The 19,445-nt window shown below is 49.6% G+C and overlaps 2 protein-coding genes across 2 annotated transcripts; one reads left to right on the top strand and one right to left on the bottom strand.

Moving 5' to 3' along the window:
• Positions 1 to 220: 220 nt before the first annotated feature.
• On the top strand, positions 221 to 2,126 carry PV06_08602 (uncharacterized protein; the record flags this gene model as incomplete). The annotated part of the gene is made up of 7 exons (XM_016409955.1): positions 221 to 485; positions 547 to 638; positions 693 to 1,136; positions 1,190 to 1,329; positions 1,387 to 1,666; positions 1,730 to 1,858; positions 1,935 to 2,126. 7 exons carry the CDS (start codon positions 221 to 223, stop codon positions 2,124 to 2,126), a joined length of 1,542 nt encoding a protein of 513 aa, XP_016260263.1.
• A 13,623-nt stretch (positions 2,127 to 15,749) lies between these two features.
• On the bottom strand, positions 15,750 to 17,366 carry PV06_08603 (uncharacterized protein; the record flags this gene model as incomplete). Its single annotated transcript, XM_016409956.1, has 1 exon — positions 15,750 to 17,366. The coding sequence occupies one exon, from the start codon at positions 17,364 to 17,366 to the stop codon at positions 15,750 to 15,752; it is 1,617 nt and encodes a 538-aa protein (XP_016260264.1).
• Between the last annotated feature and the right edge of the window lie 2,079 nt (positions 17,367 to 19,445).

Consider the following 19,445-nt stretch of genomic DNA (forward strand, 5'->3'; position numbering starts at 1 on the left):
TTTCTCCGTACCCCCTGTGCCCCACATAATTGCCCCGTGGAAGAGTTCCTCCGAAGGCTCGGTGGAATAAGGCTTTGGGGGACTCGGTCACAACTAAAGAGTACTCGGTAGCTCATTAAGCGACTACTAATCCTACTCTTGAGTTTATTTGCCTGCAAAACGAACGCTTCCTTCGACGTAAAGAACAGATACCATTACCACCGTCAGGAAGAGCTATATCATGTTCTTTGGCCTCTTTTCGAAGGACTCAGGCATCGTAGGAGACAGATCCAATCCCATGGATCTTCTTTCTTCGACATCTCTTCGGTACTTGATAGCCCTTTTTGTCGGCAGCCTGATTGTCCGTTCAATCAAAAGACGCTATCTTACAGCTTTACGTACTGTCCCTGGCCCTTTCGCCGCGTCAGTCACGAGGGCATGGCGCATCAAAGAGGTCTACTATGGTCATATTGAACAGACAGAATTGAAATTGCATGAGCTGCACGGTATGATCCTTGGTTTAACCAGTGGCATAGGCCCAAGTACGGGACGCTAAGGCCTCAACAGGCCCTCTCGTGCGAACAGGCCCCAATGAAGTGATCACAAATGACCTCAACGCGGTTGATCTCCTCTACAGCATCGGAAGCAAGTTCCCAAAAGTGAGTTTCATATTAGATCAGAACGACCATAGATGACTGAAACTTCGACCACAGACAGACTTCTACAGACTCTTCGGATTTCCCGACGTCTACGGTGTCCACCAGTTCTCAGCACTTCCCAACATGCTGCATAAGAAGCTAGTGCGGTACACTGCTGGGGCATTCTCCATGACCTCGATTGTAGAACTGGAGCCGTTTGTTGATAGTTCGGTGGAATTCTTCATTCACAGAATCAAGGACATCGGTTCCAACAGCACTCCTATGAACATGGCCGAATGGTTCCAGTGGTATGCATTTGACGTGATCGGGGAACTTACATTTTCTTCGCGCTATGGCTTCATGGAACAAGCCAGGGATGTGGCCGACTCGACCAAGATCATTGATAAGTTCCAGGCGTATGTTTCCTTCGTTGGCCAGGCATTTTCATATCATTGGATGCTTCTTGGGAACCCTATATTGTCCTTGTTCATGAAACCACCTTCAGGAATAATTGGCGACGTAGGTCTTTTCAACCTTACGTTATAGGACATATGTACTGACTGGGCTGATAGATGGCTATTCGGGAGATTCAAGCTCGACAAGGCAGGTCTACTGACAGACGAGATATGCTGTCCCGCTTCCTCAAGGAACATGAAAAGCATCCAAATGACTTTACAATGTCTGACGTCTACAGAGCTGGAGCCATGACCATGTAAGTTTGGATGTCTGTAATCGACCCTTTTCCGGTGCATCGCTGACATTAATATAGCGGTGGAGGCTCTGACACAACCGGGATTGCGCTAACCGCTACCTTTTATCATTTGCTGAGATATCCTGAAGCCTATAAACGACTTCGCGCAGAGATCGATCAAGCCATACTTGACAATAAGCTGTCGAAGCCCGCTAAACTCCGTGAAACTCAATCACTGACATACTTGCAAGCGGTAATCAAAGAAGGTATGAGGATTCATCCATCGGTGGCATTCATCCTTCCTCGACATGTCCCGGAGGGAGGGTGCACTATCGCTGGGAAATACCTACCAGCAGGCGTAAGCTAACCACCCACGTCTTCAGCTTTTTCTCTATTGGAATGCTGATATAAATATTAACAGACGCGCGTTGGAATGAACCCATATGTCGTGCACAGAAATAAAGAGATCTTCGGCGAGGATGCCGACATCTTCCGGCCTGAAAGATGGTTTGAACGCGAGGAGAAGACTATGAATCGCTACATGCTACAGGTGGGTCAAACAGCAGACCACTATTTATGGTGGGATGGATGAATCAGAACTTTGACTGACGAGTTGCACATCATAGTTCGGCCAAGGGTCGAGAATTTGTGCTGGCAGGCATATAAGCATAATGGAAATGAACAAAGCCTTGGTGGAGCTTATTCGGAACTTCGACATCGAGCTTGCAGATCCGAATTTCGAGCTCAATACCATGACTCGATGGTTTTTGAAGCCTGATGCATTGCCTTGCATTTTCAAGCCACGCTCACTTCTTTGATGAGACCGACCACATGGACCAACCACTATGAATGTGAATGTTCAAGTTAAATTGAGGGAATCTCTAATATATCAACTTGATCGTGAAAACGGACCAGCGTAGAATAACTAAGCTATGACACGAGGTCTCTTTGTGCCTAAAAGATGAAATGCTATGTGCGTGTGCAAAGGGATTTTCAATGAAGACAATGCAATTCAGACAAGAGATGTGCAAGTGTACATGAGCACCATTTTCTATGGCAAACTATAAGATGATCGAAGCTTTGTCTATCCGGCGATTTTCACACTCTGGCCAGTGGTCGACTCCCTCGACCCGGATTTGTCTGTATTATTTAATGTTCAACCCTAGTAGCTTCTGTGCATTTTTGTAGAGAACCATTTCAATCTCCTCCTCGGTTAATAACTCACTCTCTCGAAGCTGCTTGATAAATTGCAGCCCATCATCCATGGAAACCAAAGGATAGTCAACGCTGTACATGATACGATCGATAGATGTAGATCGAATCAGGCATGCCATGGCCGTCACATCAAACATACTTGTGGTGAACCACAGGTTCTCAGTCCATACCTGGTCCCATGTCCGTTGAAGATGGAGCCAGCTGTGACCTGCGGCATACTGCATCCGGCCTTTCATAAAAGGCAGCATCTCACCCATATGTCCAAGCACAATTTTTAGTCTGGGGAACTTGTTAAAAAGACCACAAAAGAACAGGCGCAGAACGTGACTGCCCACATCTGCGTGCCAGCCCCATAGGTGCATTCCCAACATCAGACCGAGATCCTTGGGGTAATTCCCAAGATAGAAGTGGGCGTGTGTAGGATCTGGTGGTGTCGGGTGGATGTAAACCAGTGTCTCAAGTTCTTCGGCCTTCTTCCAAAATGGGAGGTATTTCTCTGCGTCATAAAAGATACCATTTGCATGATTTGGAATCAAAGCTCCCAGAAAGTTCAATTCTTTGACACAGTACTCAAGTTCGGCGCATGCTGCTTCCGGATAAGTCATGGGAAGGCACGCAAAGCCACGGAGTCGAGTTGGGAAGTCCTTCACAGACTGCGCGATTTGCAGATTGGTTCGTCGACAAACCTCAGGCGTTTCGAGACACGGCACCGATGAGATGACCTGTAGAGAAATACCTCCATGGTCAAGATCCCGGATCCTGCCGTCTCTGATATCCCGGAGCTGGGTCACAACCTGAGGTGGGAAGGTGTGTAGGCCGAGTTTGGACACCGAGGGTGAACCATATAGGGCGTCAGATATAAAATGATCTTCTAGGCTGATGGCTGGTATCATAACTCCTGGCGAAAGCCCGTAGAAGACTCAAGGATTCTTAGAGGCTGTGAGAGTTACCAAGGATGAAGTGTAAGGCTGGTGCAACGGATGTCTTCCATCAGTGGAGAAGTTCCATATGGTGCAGGAGTACGAGAAGATATAAATTGTTACTCAGTATCGTCACTCTCTACGGCATATTGCCCCGGCCGCGAATATCGGCCCCACCAAAAAGGAGCTTCGTTCTCGTTGAGGGACAATGTCATTCCCTGCCCACAAGATCGGCATTCCACAGACCAACCCCGGACTAACAAACCTTTCCTTCCCCATGAGCAAGTGCTTCTTCCGCGTCGAAACAAAGCTACTACAGTTCGGAAACGTCAAGTAACAGTTTCATCCCTTTGGGCGATACAGCAAAGCGATCCTCCATGTCCATATCACTCTCCGTCATAGCCTCGTTGAGGCGTAAATCTAGTTGCCGAAAAACCAGGCTAGCTGCCAGTAGCAGTTCTGCCCTCGCCAGGTTCTGGCCGATGCAATTTCTGGATCCTAAACTGAACGGCGTGAATGCCTTTTCCAGATCACTTGATGGAGGCTGGCCTATCCAGCGCTCGGGGAGGAATGTATTTGGTTCTGCGTATACCGATGAACTCCGGTGGTGGACGTAATTCTGCATACCGACAATCGTACCAGCTGGAACCACGATCTTGTCCGACTCCAGCGGGACATCAAGGACGCGTGGAAGAGTTGAGATGATCGTCGGATAGAGACGCATTGTTTCCTTGATCACTGCATTCAAGTAGGGAAGGTCCTTCACTTCTGCTAGTTTGCAACCTGCACCTTGAAGCTCTTCCCGTAATTTCAGTTGCATATATCGATTCTCCGGTTTCGAGAGAATGTAGAAGAGGTAGACAAGTGTAGAAGATGTCGTGCCGCTGCCTGCAAACGCCAGCCCCATTGCCTCTTCGATAGCCTCGTCCTCACTAAGTCGTCTTCCAAGGTATGCGTCCTCACTTCGTAGGAGTGGTGTACACATGAAACGCTCTGTGCTGTCCAGCTTTGATTCATGTCGAAAGTCGCGAAAAAGCGATCTCATGAACTGCTCGTAGAGCTTACTCTGTCTGAACGCGTGACCGACCAAGCCAGGAATATACTCACCAAGTCTTTTCCATCGCCTGAGGAACGGAAAAATTGATGACATGATGAGGACTCTCGGAGTATCCTCCATCGCCTGCAAGAATGTCACCGCATTTTCAATCGACTGCGCAGAGATGTCCTTGTTGAAAGCTGCTTTACAGATGACTTCCAGGCTGAATAGTTTGCACAGTGGCATGATGTCGGCAGTCCTTGTCGGAGAGGCCGCAGATCTTGTTACAATCCGCTCGACAAGTCTCTCACTCATTTCTGCAATCAGCGCCTCGTTTTCATTGATTGCCAGTTGAGAGAATGGCTGACTCATCATCTTGCGCCGGGCTGAATGCATCGCCTTGTTTCTAAAAGACACGGTCTAGAGTCAGAGCTGTGTATGGAAACTATCGCTACATGCTTTCTTACCGGAATCTAGCAAGATTCTCGTGGCCTAGAAGTGTGGTAGCCTTGTAGAACGAGTCCTCCTTTGTGGTAGTATTCTGGCTGTAGATCTTCCGATAGAGCTGGTAATCTCCAATTGAAACTTCCCCAGGGCCAATACGAATTATCGGGCCATATTCATCATGCAATTTCAACAAACTCTGTTGAGCATCGTCAGCGACTTTTATGGACATCAATCCGGTCTTATTGTCATATCTTGATCCTACCTGTGCACGATGTCCTCCAACCATCGCGGGTGCCATGTACTGTGGGAAGATCTTCGCCAGGAATGGGCCGGGTACTGCCCGTAATGGATGGAAAAGGACATTATAACAGGTCTTTGTGCGCCAGTCAGCGAGAACAAGCTTGGAGCAGGAGATTGATGTGAAGATCTGCATTATTATACATACTGTTAGGAGCAATTTAAGTACCCATATGCAGCAAATGGCTATACCAAGTGCAAAGATGCTGGAGTGCGTGGAAGATAACATTGGTATCATCTTAGGGGTGGTTTGGAGAGGCTAACGCGATCTGCTTGACTCTGGCTTCTCTTTATCGTCTCTGAAGCACTTGGATGGTGTCGGCAGATGGCGGACAGAAAATTATGTGTCCCAAACTGAGCCCACCATACTCGCTATCCCGGTTGTAGTGGAAGACCTTGGACCTCTTCAGCTATTTTATCTCACGTCAGGAGAAGGCCAGCTCTGGTCTAAGCAGCCTACTACCAAGATCAGCACATCCCGGGAAGTGTCAACGTAATCTCTCCGGTTCTCAATTCTTTAGCTCGTGACTCTAGGTTCAAGCAGAATCCTGTGGCATCACTTCTCGAGCAAGCGGAGATTTCGGGAGCCGGGAGAGGAGGGGGTGGATTCTTTGTATCCAAACCTCTAATTAATATTGGTGCCTTGGCTTGAAGCTCGGCCCCTACTCTTCCGGTGGGGTCGAGTAATAATTTTATTACTGGTATCGAGAATCGAGAAATCTGTTGTAGTATTAGTTTAGCCACAAGTACATTGACAGAAAGTATCATTGCCGAACACTTTGAAGTATAGTCTAGCATTTCTATTACTGGAAGTTGCCCTCTTCCACGTCGACTTCATCGCCATTATTCATTCGCTGTTGATAAATTCCGACTATGTACTTGGACCAGGAGTTGAGCTAGAAAATCATCAAGGCATTCGAGCTGTTTGGTAACATTGCGGACACCAGAGGAGCCCCCGCCAGAAGTACAGTGATACGTTCTTCTGGCCCAGAGTGAGGGGAACCGGTCAAACATGCTGAGTTGGGACGAGACGGTTGATGTCGTCGTGGTCGGATCTGGAGCTGCTGGCGTCGCCGCAGCTTTGAGTGCAGAGTACCACGGCGCAAGAGCGATCGTGTTGGAGCGCAGTGACAAGCTTGGAGGCACCACCGCATGCTCTGCAGGTGGCGTATGGATTCCAAACAATGATCATATGCACGAGGTCGGATCAAGTGATTCACGCGAGCAGGCACTCGCCTACTTGCGTAGCCTATCATTAGGCGGAATGGACATGGAATTAGCAGAGGTCTATCTAGATGAAGCTCCTGCTGTAATCCGATTCCTCGAAGCCGATGGATCTCTTTCCTTCAACGCTACAAGTTTGCCCGACTACCAGCCAGAGAACCCAGGAGGCACTTTCGGACGGACGCTGACCCCACAACTATTCCCGGCAGGGCAACTTGGGGACACACGCTCAGCTTTACGGCCAGCACCAAGCTTCCCGGTCCCGTTCTGCTGGGAAGACATCCAGCATGGCATCAACTTGATTGATCCAGCCGTCTTCCGCGATCGCCTCTCCAAAGGGCTGGTTGGGGGCGGAGAGGCACTGATAGCAGCTCTGCTCAAGCAAGCCCTCAGCAAAGGGGTTGTGTTCCGTCGCAATGCTCGTGCACGTCGCCTCGTGATAGACGATGGCGCTGTTGTCGGCCTCGAATATGACAATGTGAAGGGCCGAACTCACAGAATTGGAGCACGACGGGGTGTGATCCTCGCCAGCGGCGGGTTTGAGTGGAACAAAAGCCTGGTCAAGGATCATGTGGCCGGTCCCATTGAAGCACCGCTGAGTCCGCCGTCTTGTGAGGGGGATGGACTCATTATGGCTATGGAGGCTCAAGCAGCGATCGCCAACACGAAAGAGGCTGCATGGATGCCTGCAATTTGCATCCCAGGAGAAGAATACGATGGACACCAACTCTACCGATTGACTGGAGGCGAACGAGCACATCCTCGATCTATCATGGTTAATCGTAGTGGGAGAAGATTCGTCAACGAAGCGCATAACTACAATGACGTTGGCCGAGTCATGCACAACTTCGATGAGATGAAATTCGACTACCCAAATCTGCCTGCCTGGATTATCGTCGATGCTGAATTTATGCAACGCTATCCGTTCGCAACTCGTTTGCCAAGAGATCCTATCCCGGACTGGATGGAGACTGCTGCAACCCTACAGGAACTCGCCGAGAGCATCGGTGTTGACCCGGATGGATTGGAATCCACAGTGAAGCAGTACAACGCCCACGTGGAGAACGGATCTGATCCCGATTTTGGTCGAGGCAGAAGCAGCTATGATCTGGCATTTGGCGATAGCTCACGCGAGGGTACCCTTCAGACACTCGGTCCCATCGAGCGAGCGCCGTTCTATGCCTGCCGAGTCTATTCTGGCGTGCTTCAGACAAAGGGCGGACCCAAGATTAACACCAGGTCGGAAGTCCTCAGCGTGCGTGGCCGCCCAATTGAGGGCCTTTACGCGGCCGGCACAGTCAGCGCAGGATTCACGGGCATGGCTTACCCTGGTGGTGGAGGTATGGTTGGACCAGCGCTTGTCTTTGGACATATTGCCGGTCGTAACGTGGCGGCAAACGAGGCTCGTTTCTGAACTGTTCTCCTTCAAAAATGGTAGATTTGAGCCCACTGGCAAAACGGTGGTGTTGATACGTGGTCTTAGCAGCAAGTTGAAAATTATCAATTGGAGTCTACGTGTAGTGAACCGCGTATTACTGTAGTGGCCGTCAGCACATGTCGTGGATCTAAATGTCTTGTTCACATGCTCCCCACATGCCGTAATTGAACTCGCCGGGACACGAGGCTCCGAGAGGGGTATTCGAGCTAAAGACTTTGGCCCTCTGCAAAGATCCCGAATCATGATAATCTCGATCGGCCCCTCTTCATCCACCGTAACTTGAACCTGGCTACTTTCCACTGTTCATCTCATCTTCAGTTATCGGTGCTAGCTGGAGCAAAACCAAGCCAGAATGAACGGTAGACTTGAGAACCCGACGGAGAAAGAACTGCCATCACAGGTCTTCGAGCGGCCCATTCTAAGAACAGATATTAGCAATGCTGGAAGCCCAGTCTTCACGTACGACCTGTTAGGCGGTTTCACCCACACCTGGACAGACGGCCAGCCTACTTACCAATGCAAACGCTGCGGCAAACATTTTGGTCGACTGGACCATGTGAAGAGGCATTGCCGGTCACGTGAGTCTCACCGGCTATTCGAGTCCTGCTGCTGATAGTGTCCCAGATGTGAATGATCGTACCTACATGTGTAATCTATGCCCGAAAAGCTTCAATCGAAAGTAATTAGCTCCTTGATATCCGCGTGCTCTGCCTATGTCCAGGTTCACTAACTAATTTGTTAGAGATCTTCTGGATCGCCACAAAGCGATCCACGTCTCTGTGAGCCGCAATGCGGAGCATCACATCAAGAAACGGAACCGAGCAGCAAAAGCCTGTTCTCACTGCATAACTTCCAAGACGAAATGCTCAGATGATCGGCCTTGCCAGAGATGTCGTGATCGAGGACTGGCCTGCGGTCCAGAACCTGACGTTCCAGCCCTGCTTCCTCCAGGCGCATGCATGCAGTCTGAAACCGTAGGTAGAGACTCATCATCCATTTTCAGCCCTCTAGAAACTTGGACACCCCGGAATCCAGAAGGCCAGCCGGTAGCCTTGGTCGACTCCCAGACACAAGAGCAGCTAAGAGACGAGAGCCGGGCAGTCAACTCACGGAGTCTACCATTAGGCAAAACATCCAATGGCCCAGCCATTTCGTCATTTTGGGATAATGACATCTTTTCGGCTGATTGTGGTCTTGATTCTGCACTTGACCTGGACGAAGACATTTTGATGGCTATGGATTTGGACTGGAGTTCTCTAGTTCAGCTCGACTTCGACTTGAGTAACGAAGGTTCAAATAGTAGACACGAAGGGCGGTCAAGGGACGATAATGGTTCGACCAGTGGAAGTCGATCTCGGGGATTCCTTGTGCAAGAGTTTTTTAAAAGGTCTCTTTGGCTGTGGGAACCCGACGCTCGCGACTCGACGTCCACGGAAGAGGCACCACACCTATCAGAGGTCGAGGAACGACACTTTCTGTCCTCAAAGTCCATCGAGAAAGCCTCAGACGACCGAGCGGATGGCTCGTCATGGATGGCAGGGTTCACCTGCGGAAACGAGGCCCGAGATGCTCTTCTTATCTTGGCCCAGCGCAACGCTGATAACGGTGCTGTATTACGATGCTTTCCCTCTCCAAGGGTGTTGAGCTTCCTCTTAAAGGCGTTCGCTTTTCAGGAAACCGTGAACCGTTGCCCTTTCGTTCACCTCCCATCGTTCAATGTGGACAAATGTAAAATTGAACTGCTGAGCGCCTTAGTTGTCGCCGGGTCCGCCAATTTTGCGAACCGCATGATTTGGAAACTCGGCCTAGCGCTTCAAGAACGTACGCGGATTGCCATTTATAAGATACTGGATCACAACAACCCGGTAACGCCAGATTTGGATATCCTACAAGCTCAAATCCTTTGGGTTGAAGCAGGTTTATGGAGCGGCGTACGGCGAAGGATGGAAATTGCTGAGGCGGCTGCAAATAACCTGCCTTTGGTAGGTTTTACATCAAGCTGTAGAACTGTCTCACTAAGCGTGATAGATGATACGACGTGCAGGGGCCTATTATTCGGGCTACTCTGAGAACATGTGGGTTCCAACATTTCAAGACGACGGTGAGCTTTTGCAGTCCAAGTGGGCGAACTGGACGGCACTCGAGTCTTTCAAAAGGTGAGGATGCCTATGAGAGAAGAGAGAACATCCGTTGACATTTTTGGCAGATGCGTATTCCGCGCGTTCATAGTCGATATCCAAGGGTCAGTGGCCTACATGCGAAGCCCACGGTTTTATCGCACAGAAATCACGTCTGGTCTGCCCTCGGCACATACCTTATGGGGCGCTCCAGATCCCTTGGCCTGGAGGGCGGCAAATCTTGCGGAAAGATCAACCGCGCAAATGCCGCGGCCGACTCTGCTCGATATCATTCAGGACCCTTCCACTTTGCAATCATTGCCACAGGAATATGATTGCGAACTAAGTGCTTTTGCAGCACTACATTGCCTCTGGCCACAGATAGTTGCGCTTCAGGAGGCAAGAACGTTACAAAGGGGAACTCGAAACAGCAAGCAATCTTCTCAACCCACCTTTTGGCTAGAAGCACAGCGTCAGGACCTATACAAAAGGCTGGCGGAAATAAAGGACAATGCAAGTGTAGTAGGAGTTCTTACTGCCGAAGCCCGAATTGTATGCGAGCTGTTTATGATGGCCCTCTTTGTCTCATTTGTCGATATTGAGAAGCTCGTTGGTCGATTCGGCATCGAGGAGTCACGACTAGCGACACCAATTCTGCAGAGCTGGTCTGAAGGAGAAGAACTACGTTACGCCATGTGGCATGCAGGGCAGGTTTTGAAAGCCGCGCAAGCAATAAAACCTACTCAGCTCCGTGGCTTCTATGCCATTGCCGTGTATCAAACATGCTTAGTGTTGGCGCTGCCATTCCTACTGGAGGCAATTGGTCAAGCTGCCAGGAGACAAACCCCGGAGCCGCACACTAATCGAGCATATCACCATCAAATCGGAGAAAGGGTGACCAACACCAGGGATCAAGCAAATCTTATTGTCCTAAATGGGCCAGAAAACATGCAAATCAAGTCGTTCCTTCTGACGGGACAAGGATGTCCAGCTCTGCTTCTCGGCGATGAAGTCAGAGCGCTCTCTAACGTCGAGGTGATCCCAACCGTGATTGCAAAAATCTTTGAGGGTAATTATGCAACCACATCTGATCATATTCTTCCTATGCCCGAGAGATTGGTCGCTCTTGTCAAAGAGCTGGCAAAGCTCACTGGACGCTGAGATCTGGTGACGGAGGAAGTGGGTTCACGCTTCATTTCCTCTGAGCATTGAACTGCATGGTCCAATAGTCAATAGCCTAGCATAGCGGGCTCATCTTGTTTGCATACACGGGGACCTAGCGATTCAGCGAAAGATAATATTATCTCGTTGAATTTAGGAAACGATCTCTGTTGTGAGATCCTTTGGCCAGAAGGGTGCGTCTACCTCGTTCCCTCTAGTTCCGACGTTGTATTTAAACGTAACGTCATTGTGTTGGAACTTGATGATCGGCTTTACAGCTCTTACCGTTGCACCGATGGCTTTACTCTCACGGTTTTCAAAAAATTCCGGTCTCAATAATTTGTCCGAACTATTTTCTTTGATCATGCCCAAGAACCGCGGAATCGTGTAGAGCATATTGTGGTGCGATCTAGTAGTTGACATTGCGTTAGGAGTCCAATTCGCAGTAGCAGCAAGGAAGGATAGGTATCATACCGGAAAACCTGGCGCCCATTTCTCGTCCAAAGATCCTGCCAGACAGCCTCTGGATACTGGCCAACACTGTTCGCAAGCCAAGTGTTGTAGTAGTTAAGTGCAAGGTCGACCTTGTAGGAGCCTCCCACGTCCGCACGGCGCATCAAAGCACATAAAATACCACAGACCCCAGCGATTCCAGTCATATAGTCGCTATTTGGGAAAACGGGTGTCACCGCTTCACCGTTTTCGAGGCCCATAGCCTTTCCAAAGCCATGGGAGATACCGACACAAGCATCGCTGATTTGTTGCCAGCCTGATCGATATGTCCACGGTCCATTCCAGCCGTAACAATTCTCGCGCGCGGAGATGATACCGCGCTCGCGATCTTTACACAGATCAATGATATCCTGCTGGCCAAAGCCATATTTGTCTAAAACACCTGGTCGGTATCCCTGAACGACGACATCGGCGTCTAAGATGAGCTCCTTCAACTTTTCCCTGCCGTCCTCGGTCTTGAGATCAATACTGGCATTCCATTTGCCCCAATTTAAGTCAAGATGTAGTGAACTGTAGTCACAGATCTTCGAAGAGGTGATTCGCATGACGGATGCACCTAGCTCCGCGAGACCACGCGTCACAGCTGGCGCTGCAATGACTCTGGTAAGGTCGACAACCTTGAGTCCAGCAAGCGGCCTCTGAGGAGATGTCTGTGGGGTGGACGGCCACCAGGTCGGGAATTGCGAGGAGTTCTTGACAGGGTGAATCTCAAATAAGCCCACGTGGGCATTCGCTTTGCCATGCTCAGAGGCTCGAAAGGAGTCCGGTGACTCGCAAATCACGCCTGCTTGCTTGTAGACATCTGAAGCAAGTCTTTGCATCTCCGAACTCTCGATTTGTGAGAGCTTCTCAAAGAAGGGCTCCCACGCGTCTTCCCAAGACTTTGCATCACGCTCATGTGGAAGTCCGATAGAGTCGAGGGTCGGCTCAGGATTCATGCTTCCATGCAAGTGAAAGTACTTGCCATCTTTGGTTCGATAGATGTTAGTGGCATTGACACGATGAAGGGAGGAAGCATGTTTATGGCAGTCATAGTCTTTTATGTACTTGTGCATTTTGCTGGCTCCCACTAGGTCTGCGCCGATCTCGTCGTCGGTGTCGGGGTTCACCTTCCACAACAGTGTGGAAGCAAAAAATAGTTGAGCATGATCACTGTTGATGGTCGCAGGCGAGGCATCTGTGTTGTATTTGCGTTTCAACAACGCGGCGATGAGTGATGCTTCTAGAGCCTTGAGTGCAGCTGCTGACTCGGCGAATCGCCAATTGATGGGAATACTGGGAGAGTCTGACCCAACAAATCGTACTAATTCTCCAAAGTCAAGTGCTTCTTGAGGTAGATCTTTCGCGATCAGAGGGTTTCTGAGGATGCCTTCTTTGTATACTCTCTGAGCTTCCGATGGCACACTGTAGGAGTTAGGATATTCGGCGACCGCCATCGTATCCTCGGCCTGGATACTCCCCATAATGACTTTTGTTGTAGTAAGAGAGGTCAAACAAGTGGTCACGCCGCGTACTTAAGGGCTTTCCAAGCTCTGCGCTCGACCCAAAGAAGGTCAATGGTTGATGCTGTCTCTATTGACTGCTTCAAAGCATCAGATGAAAATGTTTCCTCGCCTTCCTTGTCAGTTGTTGAATTTGGACCGAGCTTAAACTCGGCATTCAAAAGCGGGCGCAGATGAGGAGAATAGTAGCGGCCGCTGGTGATCCCGAGTCATAAAAGACGAATCAGAACACTGTAGCTTGGTAGCCGGTGATCGACCCAAACTCTGACTAAACCATGATGACAACCATGCGTTTTGACCGAGGTTCAAAGACTTCCGGCAGGGTTTTGACTTCACTGACAGCTTACGTGGATAAAACAATGTAATAGGAGACCCCGGCGTGACATCTTTTTCTCAGATTTGCATAATCCAAATTGAAGAGTCTTCGAAGTCAGAACACTCAACATGGGCGACGCAGGAACTAGATGGGCTCGGATGGGCACAAGGCCAGTCCTAGTCGCCAATTGTTCGGGAGCCAGAGGAGATCCTGGCTACCAGATGCGTCGGCAGGCAACCGAAGGTGATGTTGACTTCATCACTGGCGATTATTTGGCCGAAATGAATCTTGCGGAAAATGCAGTGAAGATGAGCGAAGGTAAACATGACGGATGGGAACCCACAGCCTGGGATGGCCTAGAGCAGACACTCGACGTCCTAGATCAGAAGAGAATCAAGGTCATCATAAATGGTGGATCCTTGAATCCTAGTGGACTTGCACGCAAATGCCAGGAGCTGATAAAAGAGAAAGGCTACAACCTCAAAGTAGCCTATGTGTATGGCGACGACCTATTGAGTGAAGTCAGAAGCGATCTTGAAAAGACTGGGGCTCTGCCAAAGCATCTTGACTCCGAAAATGACAAGGTCTCTCTCTCTGCGAATGCCACGGCCTTGCTTGACACTCGTGGGAAACCGATAGTGTCAGCGAATGCGTACCTAGGCGCCCGTGCAATTGTCAAGGCCCTCGAACTTGGTGCAGACATTATCATTTGCGGACGAGTGGCCGATGCTTCTCCTGTAATTGGGGCCGCATGGTACTGGCATCAGTGGAGCGACACTGACTATGATCAACTGGCTGGAGCTCTCATTGCTGGGCATCTTATTGAGTGTTCAGCCTATGTGACTGGTTCAAACTTTTCTGGGTTTGATGAGTATCCGCTGGAAACATTCCTTGACCTGCCTTTTGGTATCGCGGAGATCTCTGAGGATGGGACATCCGTGATCACTAAACACGAAAATACAAAAGGATTGGTCAATGCAGACAATGTGAAATGCCAGTTTCTGTACGAGCTGCAAGGTAGCACATACCTCAACTCTGATGTGACTGCCCATGTGGAAGACATACGAATCGAAGAGATCAGTAAAGATCGTGTTCGCCTTTCCAACGTCAAAGGGTCGCCACCACCCCCTACGACCAAACTGGCCATTTTCTACCAGGGCGGATTCGAGAGTCAGTTACTACTCAACGCCACCGGATACGCGACAGCTAAGAAGTGGGAGTTGATGGAGATGCAGTTTCGGTATTTCTTGGAGAAGAAAGGGCTCTTGGACAAGTTCCAGCTTTTCGACTTCCAGGTGCTGGGAACTCCAGCATCAAACCCGCAAACCCAATTCAGCAGCACGACCTATGGCCGAGTACTCGCACAGGCGGATTCCGAAGCATTGCTGTATGCATTACTACAAACCTTTTCGGAGTTTGCTATGCAGCACTTCTCAGGCTTTCATTTATCTTTGGACACAAGAACCGCACTTCCGCGTCCATATCTAGCATTTTATCCGGCATTGTACCCTCAGGGCTCGCTAAGTGAGGGCGCAGCGATTCTGGATATGGAAGGGAAAGTAATTCAAACTGGCGAAGCAGGGCATCCACCCCAATATCAGAAGCTGAGCCAACGAGACAACTATGAAACGAAGCAACCTGTAGACATTTCTAGCTTTGGACCAACAACAGAAGCACGGCTAGGAGACGTCGTCCTTGCAAGGTCAGGCGACAAAGGTGCAAACATCAATATTGGCTTGTTTGTTCGAAAATCTCAGCATTATCCCTGGTTGCAAACCTTCATGACTCGTGCGCGGATGCAGGCTTTGATGGGCGACGACTGGAGAGATGACTATTATATTGAGCGAATGGAATTTCAGAACTTGTTGGCAGTCCATTTTGTCATTTATGGTCCCTTGGGCAGGGGGGTGAGCAGTTGCAGATTACTAGATGCGTTGGGCAAAGGATTTGCTGATTATATTCGGGATAAGGTGGTGGATATTCCCAGAAAATTTCTAGAAGAGAGAGAAGCGGCTAAGCTGTAGAGGATGCTGTGCTGGACGAGATTCGTGTTACACACCTTCGATGGTATTGCAAAATCAAACACAGTGACACCCTGGTACTCTTTGTTGGCTATAGTAAGGGTATAATCCTCGTATGACCTGGTCAGCGTGCGAAATGCAGGCTCGTAATGTTGAAAAGTACAGAAACATATTCTCCGTACACGAGATAGCAATCTATATTTACCCCCAGCCATCGTATTGAATCAACACAATCTATGGGTGAGCGTCAAATACCTTTTGTCCCCGGTACCAAGTTTGCTGTACCTTGGCATTCAACAAGTTCTCGGGTTCCCAATCCCCATCGAGTACAACCAAGTCTGCCGACATACCTTCCGCAAGGCTGCCGGTCCAGGTTTCGGCAAATCTAGAAAAGGCTGCATTTATTGTTGCTGCCTTGACAGCAGTGGCCATAGGAACGGCAAACTCCGGGTTAGTTCGATCCGGTAAGGAGGGATTGATAGTCGATCGTCTTGTCGTGGCATGGTAGAGATTGGGCAGAGGAGGATGAGCAGCCGTAGGAACGTCAGTCCCGAATGCCAGACGAGCCCCTGACTCATGGAATTCCCGATATGCAAATGCTCGCTTGCACCGATGTTCTCCTATCATATCTGGCCAAGCTGCCATCAAAACAGGATCTGAATGCACCGGTTGCACTGAAGCAATAATGCCCAACTGGCCCAGCCTTTTCGCGCTTTCTTCGGAAGCAAGTTCCAAATGTTCGATACGGTGTCGCCGTGTTGGATTGCCCAAGCTAGCGTAAGCATCAATGATCTGGCTAATGGCTTTATCACCGATAGCATGCACAGCACATTGTAGACCTGCGGCGTCTGCGAGTTGGACGACCTTTTTCAACTTCTCTGCAGACCAAATGGGTTCTGTGGGATCGGATTGGCCTCCATATGGCTGGCTCAGGGCAGCAGTACATCCATCAACAGTGCCGTCCACCATGATCTTGATCCCGTTGATACAGAACCTGGGTGATGTTGAAGGGTGGTACTGCTTATGCATCGCGATTGCTTCGTCCAGGCGGCGCTGGATGTCCTCGTCGTTGTCGGAATACGAGATCATCCAATGCGCTGCAATATGCAGAGGCATCTCATTGTGCTCTCTATATTTTCGGAGGCCTTCCCACTGTGCCTTGTCCATCGCCATATCAACGACACCAGTACATCCAGCTTCACTGTACGTTTCAACGGCTCGTTGGAGAGCCACACGCTTATCATCTTCATTCAAGTTCTGTACGAGGAAGGGAATGACGATACCATGATATGCACTCTCCATGAGCAATCCACTGGCAGCCCCTTTCTCATCTCTGCAGATTGTCCCTCCTGGAGGGTTTTCCATTGATGCCACATTCAACTCCAGGAGAGCAGCGGTGTTGCACCACACCGAGTGTTGGTCCATGGCCTCGATGTAGATTGGTCGTGGGTCGATATCGTCCAGCATCGATGCCAAAGCCTTTCCATCCGTAGTCCCTTGGATCCAGCCTTTGACTGAGATCCGAATGGCAGATGGATTTGACTGCGCGTATTCCGCGATCTTCGAACGGACATCTGCAAACGATTTGCATGTTACGATGTTGAGTTTCCCTAATCCCAGTCCGAATGCTAGAAGGTGAACATGGCTATCGATGAAACCTGGAGTTATTATCTTGTCGTTCAGATCAATTTCGCTTGCCCCTTGAGCTCTGGCCTGAGTAAGAGCATCATCCTCGCCACTACCAATTTTCCGAATCACTCCCTGTGACATCAGGATGTAGCCACGATGCAGTTCCTCACACCCCTGCGACGAAGTGAAGATCCGAGCATTCTTGAGAATTGTGGTCTCCATCTTGAAGTGGGTGGCCTAGATGAGATCCGTGTCCAAGCAGCTGTGAGCCAGCCCCAACCAGCCTGTAAAAGTTCTGAAATGTCCCGCCAATGCCGGTCTGAAGTTATGTGTATCATTCACTCTGAGCCTGGGAGAACTTTTCGTATTTTCAACACCTTGGCTTTTACCCTGCGAGCTTACATATCATCCATCACCAGCGACCGGAAAAGAAGGAGTCTCATCGCTGGTGGAGCTGCGTGCAGGTGCCCCAGCAATCTGCGGAATTTGACGCAACTGGTTGAACATCGGGATGAATCGGCGGGGCTCAGATCGTGCGAGTGGGGGCAATGCGCAGGGAGAAGAGCTTAAAACCTACGATTTTTTGCCTCCCCAAGTACTTCAAGTTATCTCATTGCCGTTGGCAACTTTGATATCTTTATTATTCATAGCAACTACACAGTAACAAAGTCCGGGTTAGGTGACACGATAGGGAGAAAGGACCGGATCTTTATCAATTTCAGCTCTCTGTCTTTCTAGGCTACACTGGTAGACGCTGCCATTCCCTCATCAGGCTGATGGCGAGCGTAGTGGCTGTACTTGATGGCAGTTTTGATACGAAAGTGCTTCCCCCATTTAAGAAAAATAAGGCTTCCCAACATAATGACCGCATCGATAACAGCGACCGTTATGAAGACATTAGAGAGTCCTACACCCTTAATCCAAGGAGTCAGAGCAAAAACAAAGATTGTTGGAAAGAGATTCTTGACAAAAGTGACTGCAACCAGACAGTCGGCGATGATCTAGAATTTCGCGTGTCAGAATATTCTCTCCAAATAGGAAAAATAATAAGACAGAATAGCAACTTACCAAACCATATGCATCGGCCAGATAAGTGTACGACATGCTGACAACGGCAGTAGCACCGAAACCTGTCAGTCCCGTGCCCACCGCAATTACTTCCCATGCAAGTCCTTTGTCCATTGCAATACCAGTTATCAAGACTCCAGAAACCAAAAACGGTATTGACGCCAGAATGAGGTACAGGCGCATCTCCGGCTCGTAGATACCCTTGTTTGACTTGGATAGCCGGATAATGGTCCAGTCACTCAGAGGTCCACATATCAGAGCTCCGAGCAAGATACCAATGAATCCTGGCAGTCCCATCAAGCCAAGTTGTGAGGCGTTAAAACTGTACGGAGGAAGCGTAATATAGACTGAGAGAGCTGTGACCGATATGATGGATGCGGATGTCATCGCACCCTGCAGGAGTGCCATGTAGAAGACGGCAGGAATAGAGGTCAACACCTGAGCAGGCTGGTAGCAATGTTTGAGGAAGTATCTGAAAGGGATCGGGGAGGTTGACCACAGGCTAAGTTTTTGGTAGTATGACTTCCGTCGAGGTCCGGTCGTGTCCAGATCGGTGATGATGGAATTTGCTCCACGACTTTGCACAGTGTCAAGTAATACAGGCTGTTTCTGGTCTGACTCCTGAAAGTCCAGTCCTTTCGTCGAGGGGTCAACCTGATCCCTGGAGTCTGTGTTCTGGACGCCGTCTATGGTGGCGCGATCGTATCGGGTTTCCTCGTAAAAAAATGTGAATGCGAGCAACAAGATGCCTAGTAGTATGGCAATCCACCACCATACCCAACGCCAACCCTCAGAAACAGTAACGTAGCCTGCTGCAAGAGGGGCCAGAGATGCGCCGACGTTGAGCATCCAGACATAGAAACTGTTCATGCGACCTCGTTGGTGTACAAAGAAAATGTCGACGATGGTCATCTGAACCATGACTTCGCATAAGGCTCCGACGAAGTTGCTGATGAGGTTGACAAGCATCAGGTCGGCAACATTGTGGATTCTGGCAGACCATACGCTCATGCCCACTTGAACCAAGAGACTGAGGATGTAAACGGGGCGTCGGCCAAACTTCAAGGCAAACGGAATAAGGGCTAGACCACCAATACAGAGAGTACCGCAGCCAACAGCGTAGCTGTCGTTGAGGATAGCATAGCTAAACCCGAGTTCCAAGTTCATTGGGGTCCATGTCACAGTTGCAGAATTTAGTCTGAAGAGAATATTACTGTCAGGGGCCTTTGGTGC

The sequence above is a fragment of the Exophiala oligosperma genome, assembly GCF_000835515.1.
Source record: "Exophiala oligosperma strain CBS 72588 unplaced genomic scaffold supercont1.8, whole genome shotgun sequence".
Lineage (NCBI taxonomy): Eukaryota > Fungi > Ascomycota > Eurotiomycetes > Chaetothyriales > Herpotrichiellaceae > Exophiala > Exophiala oligosperma.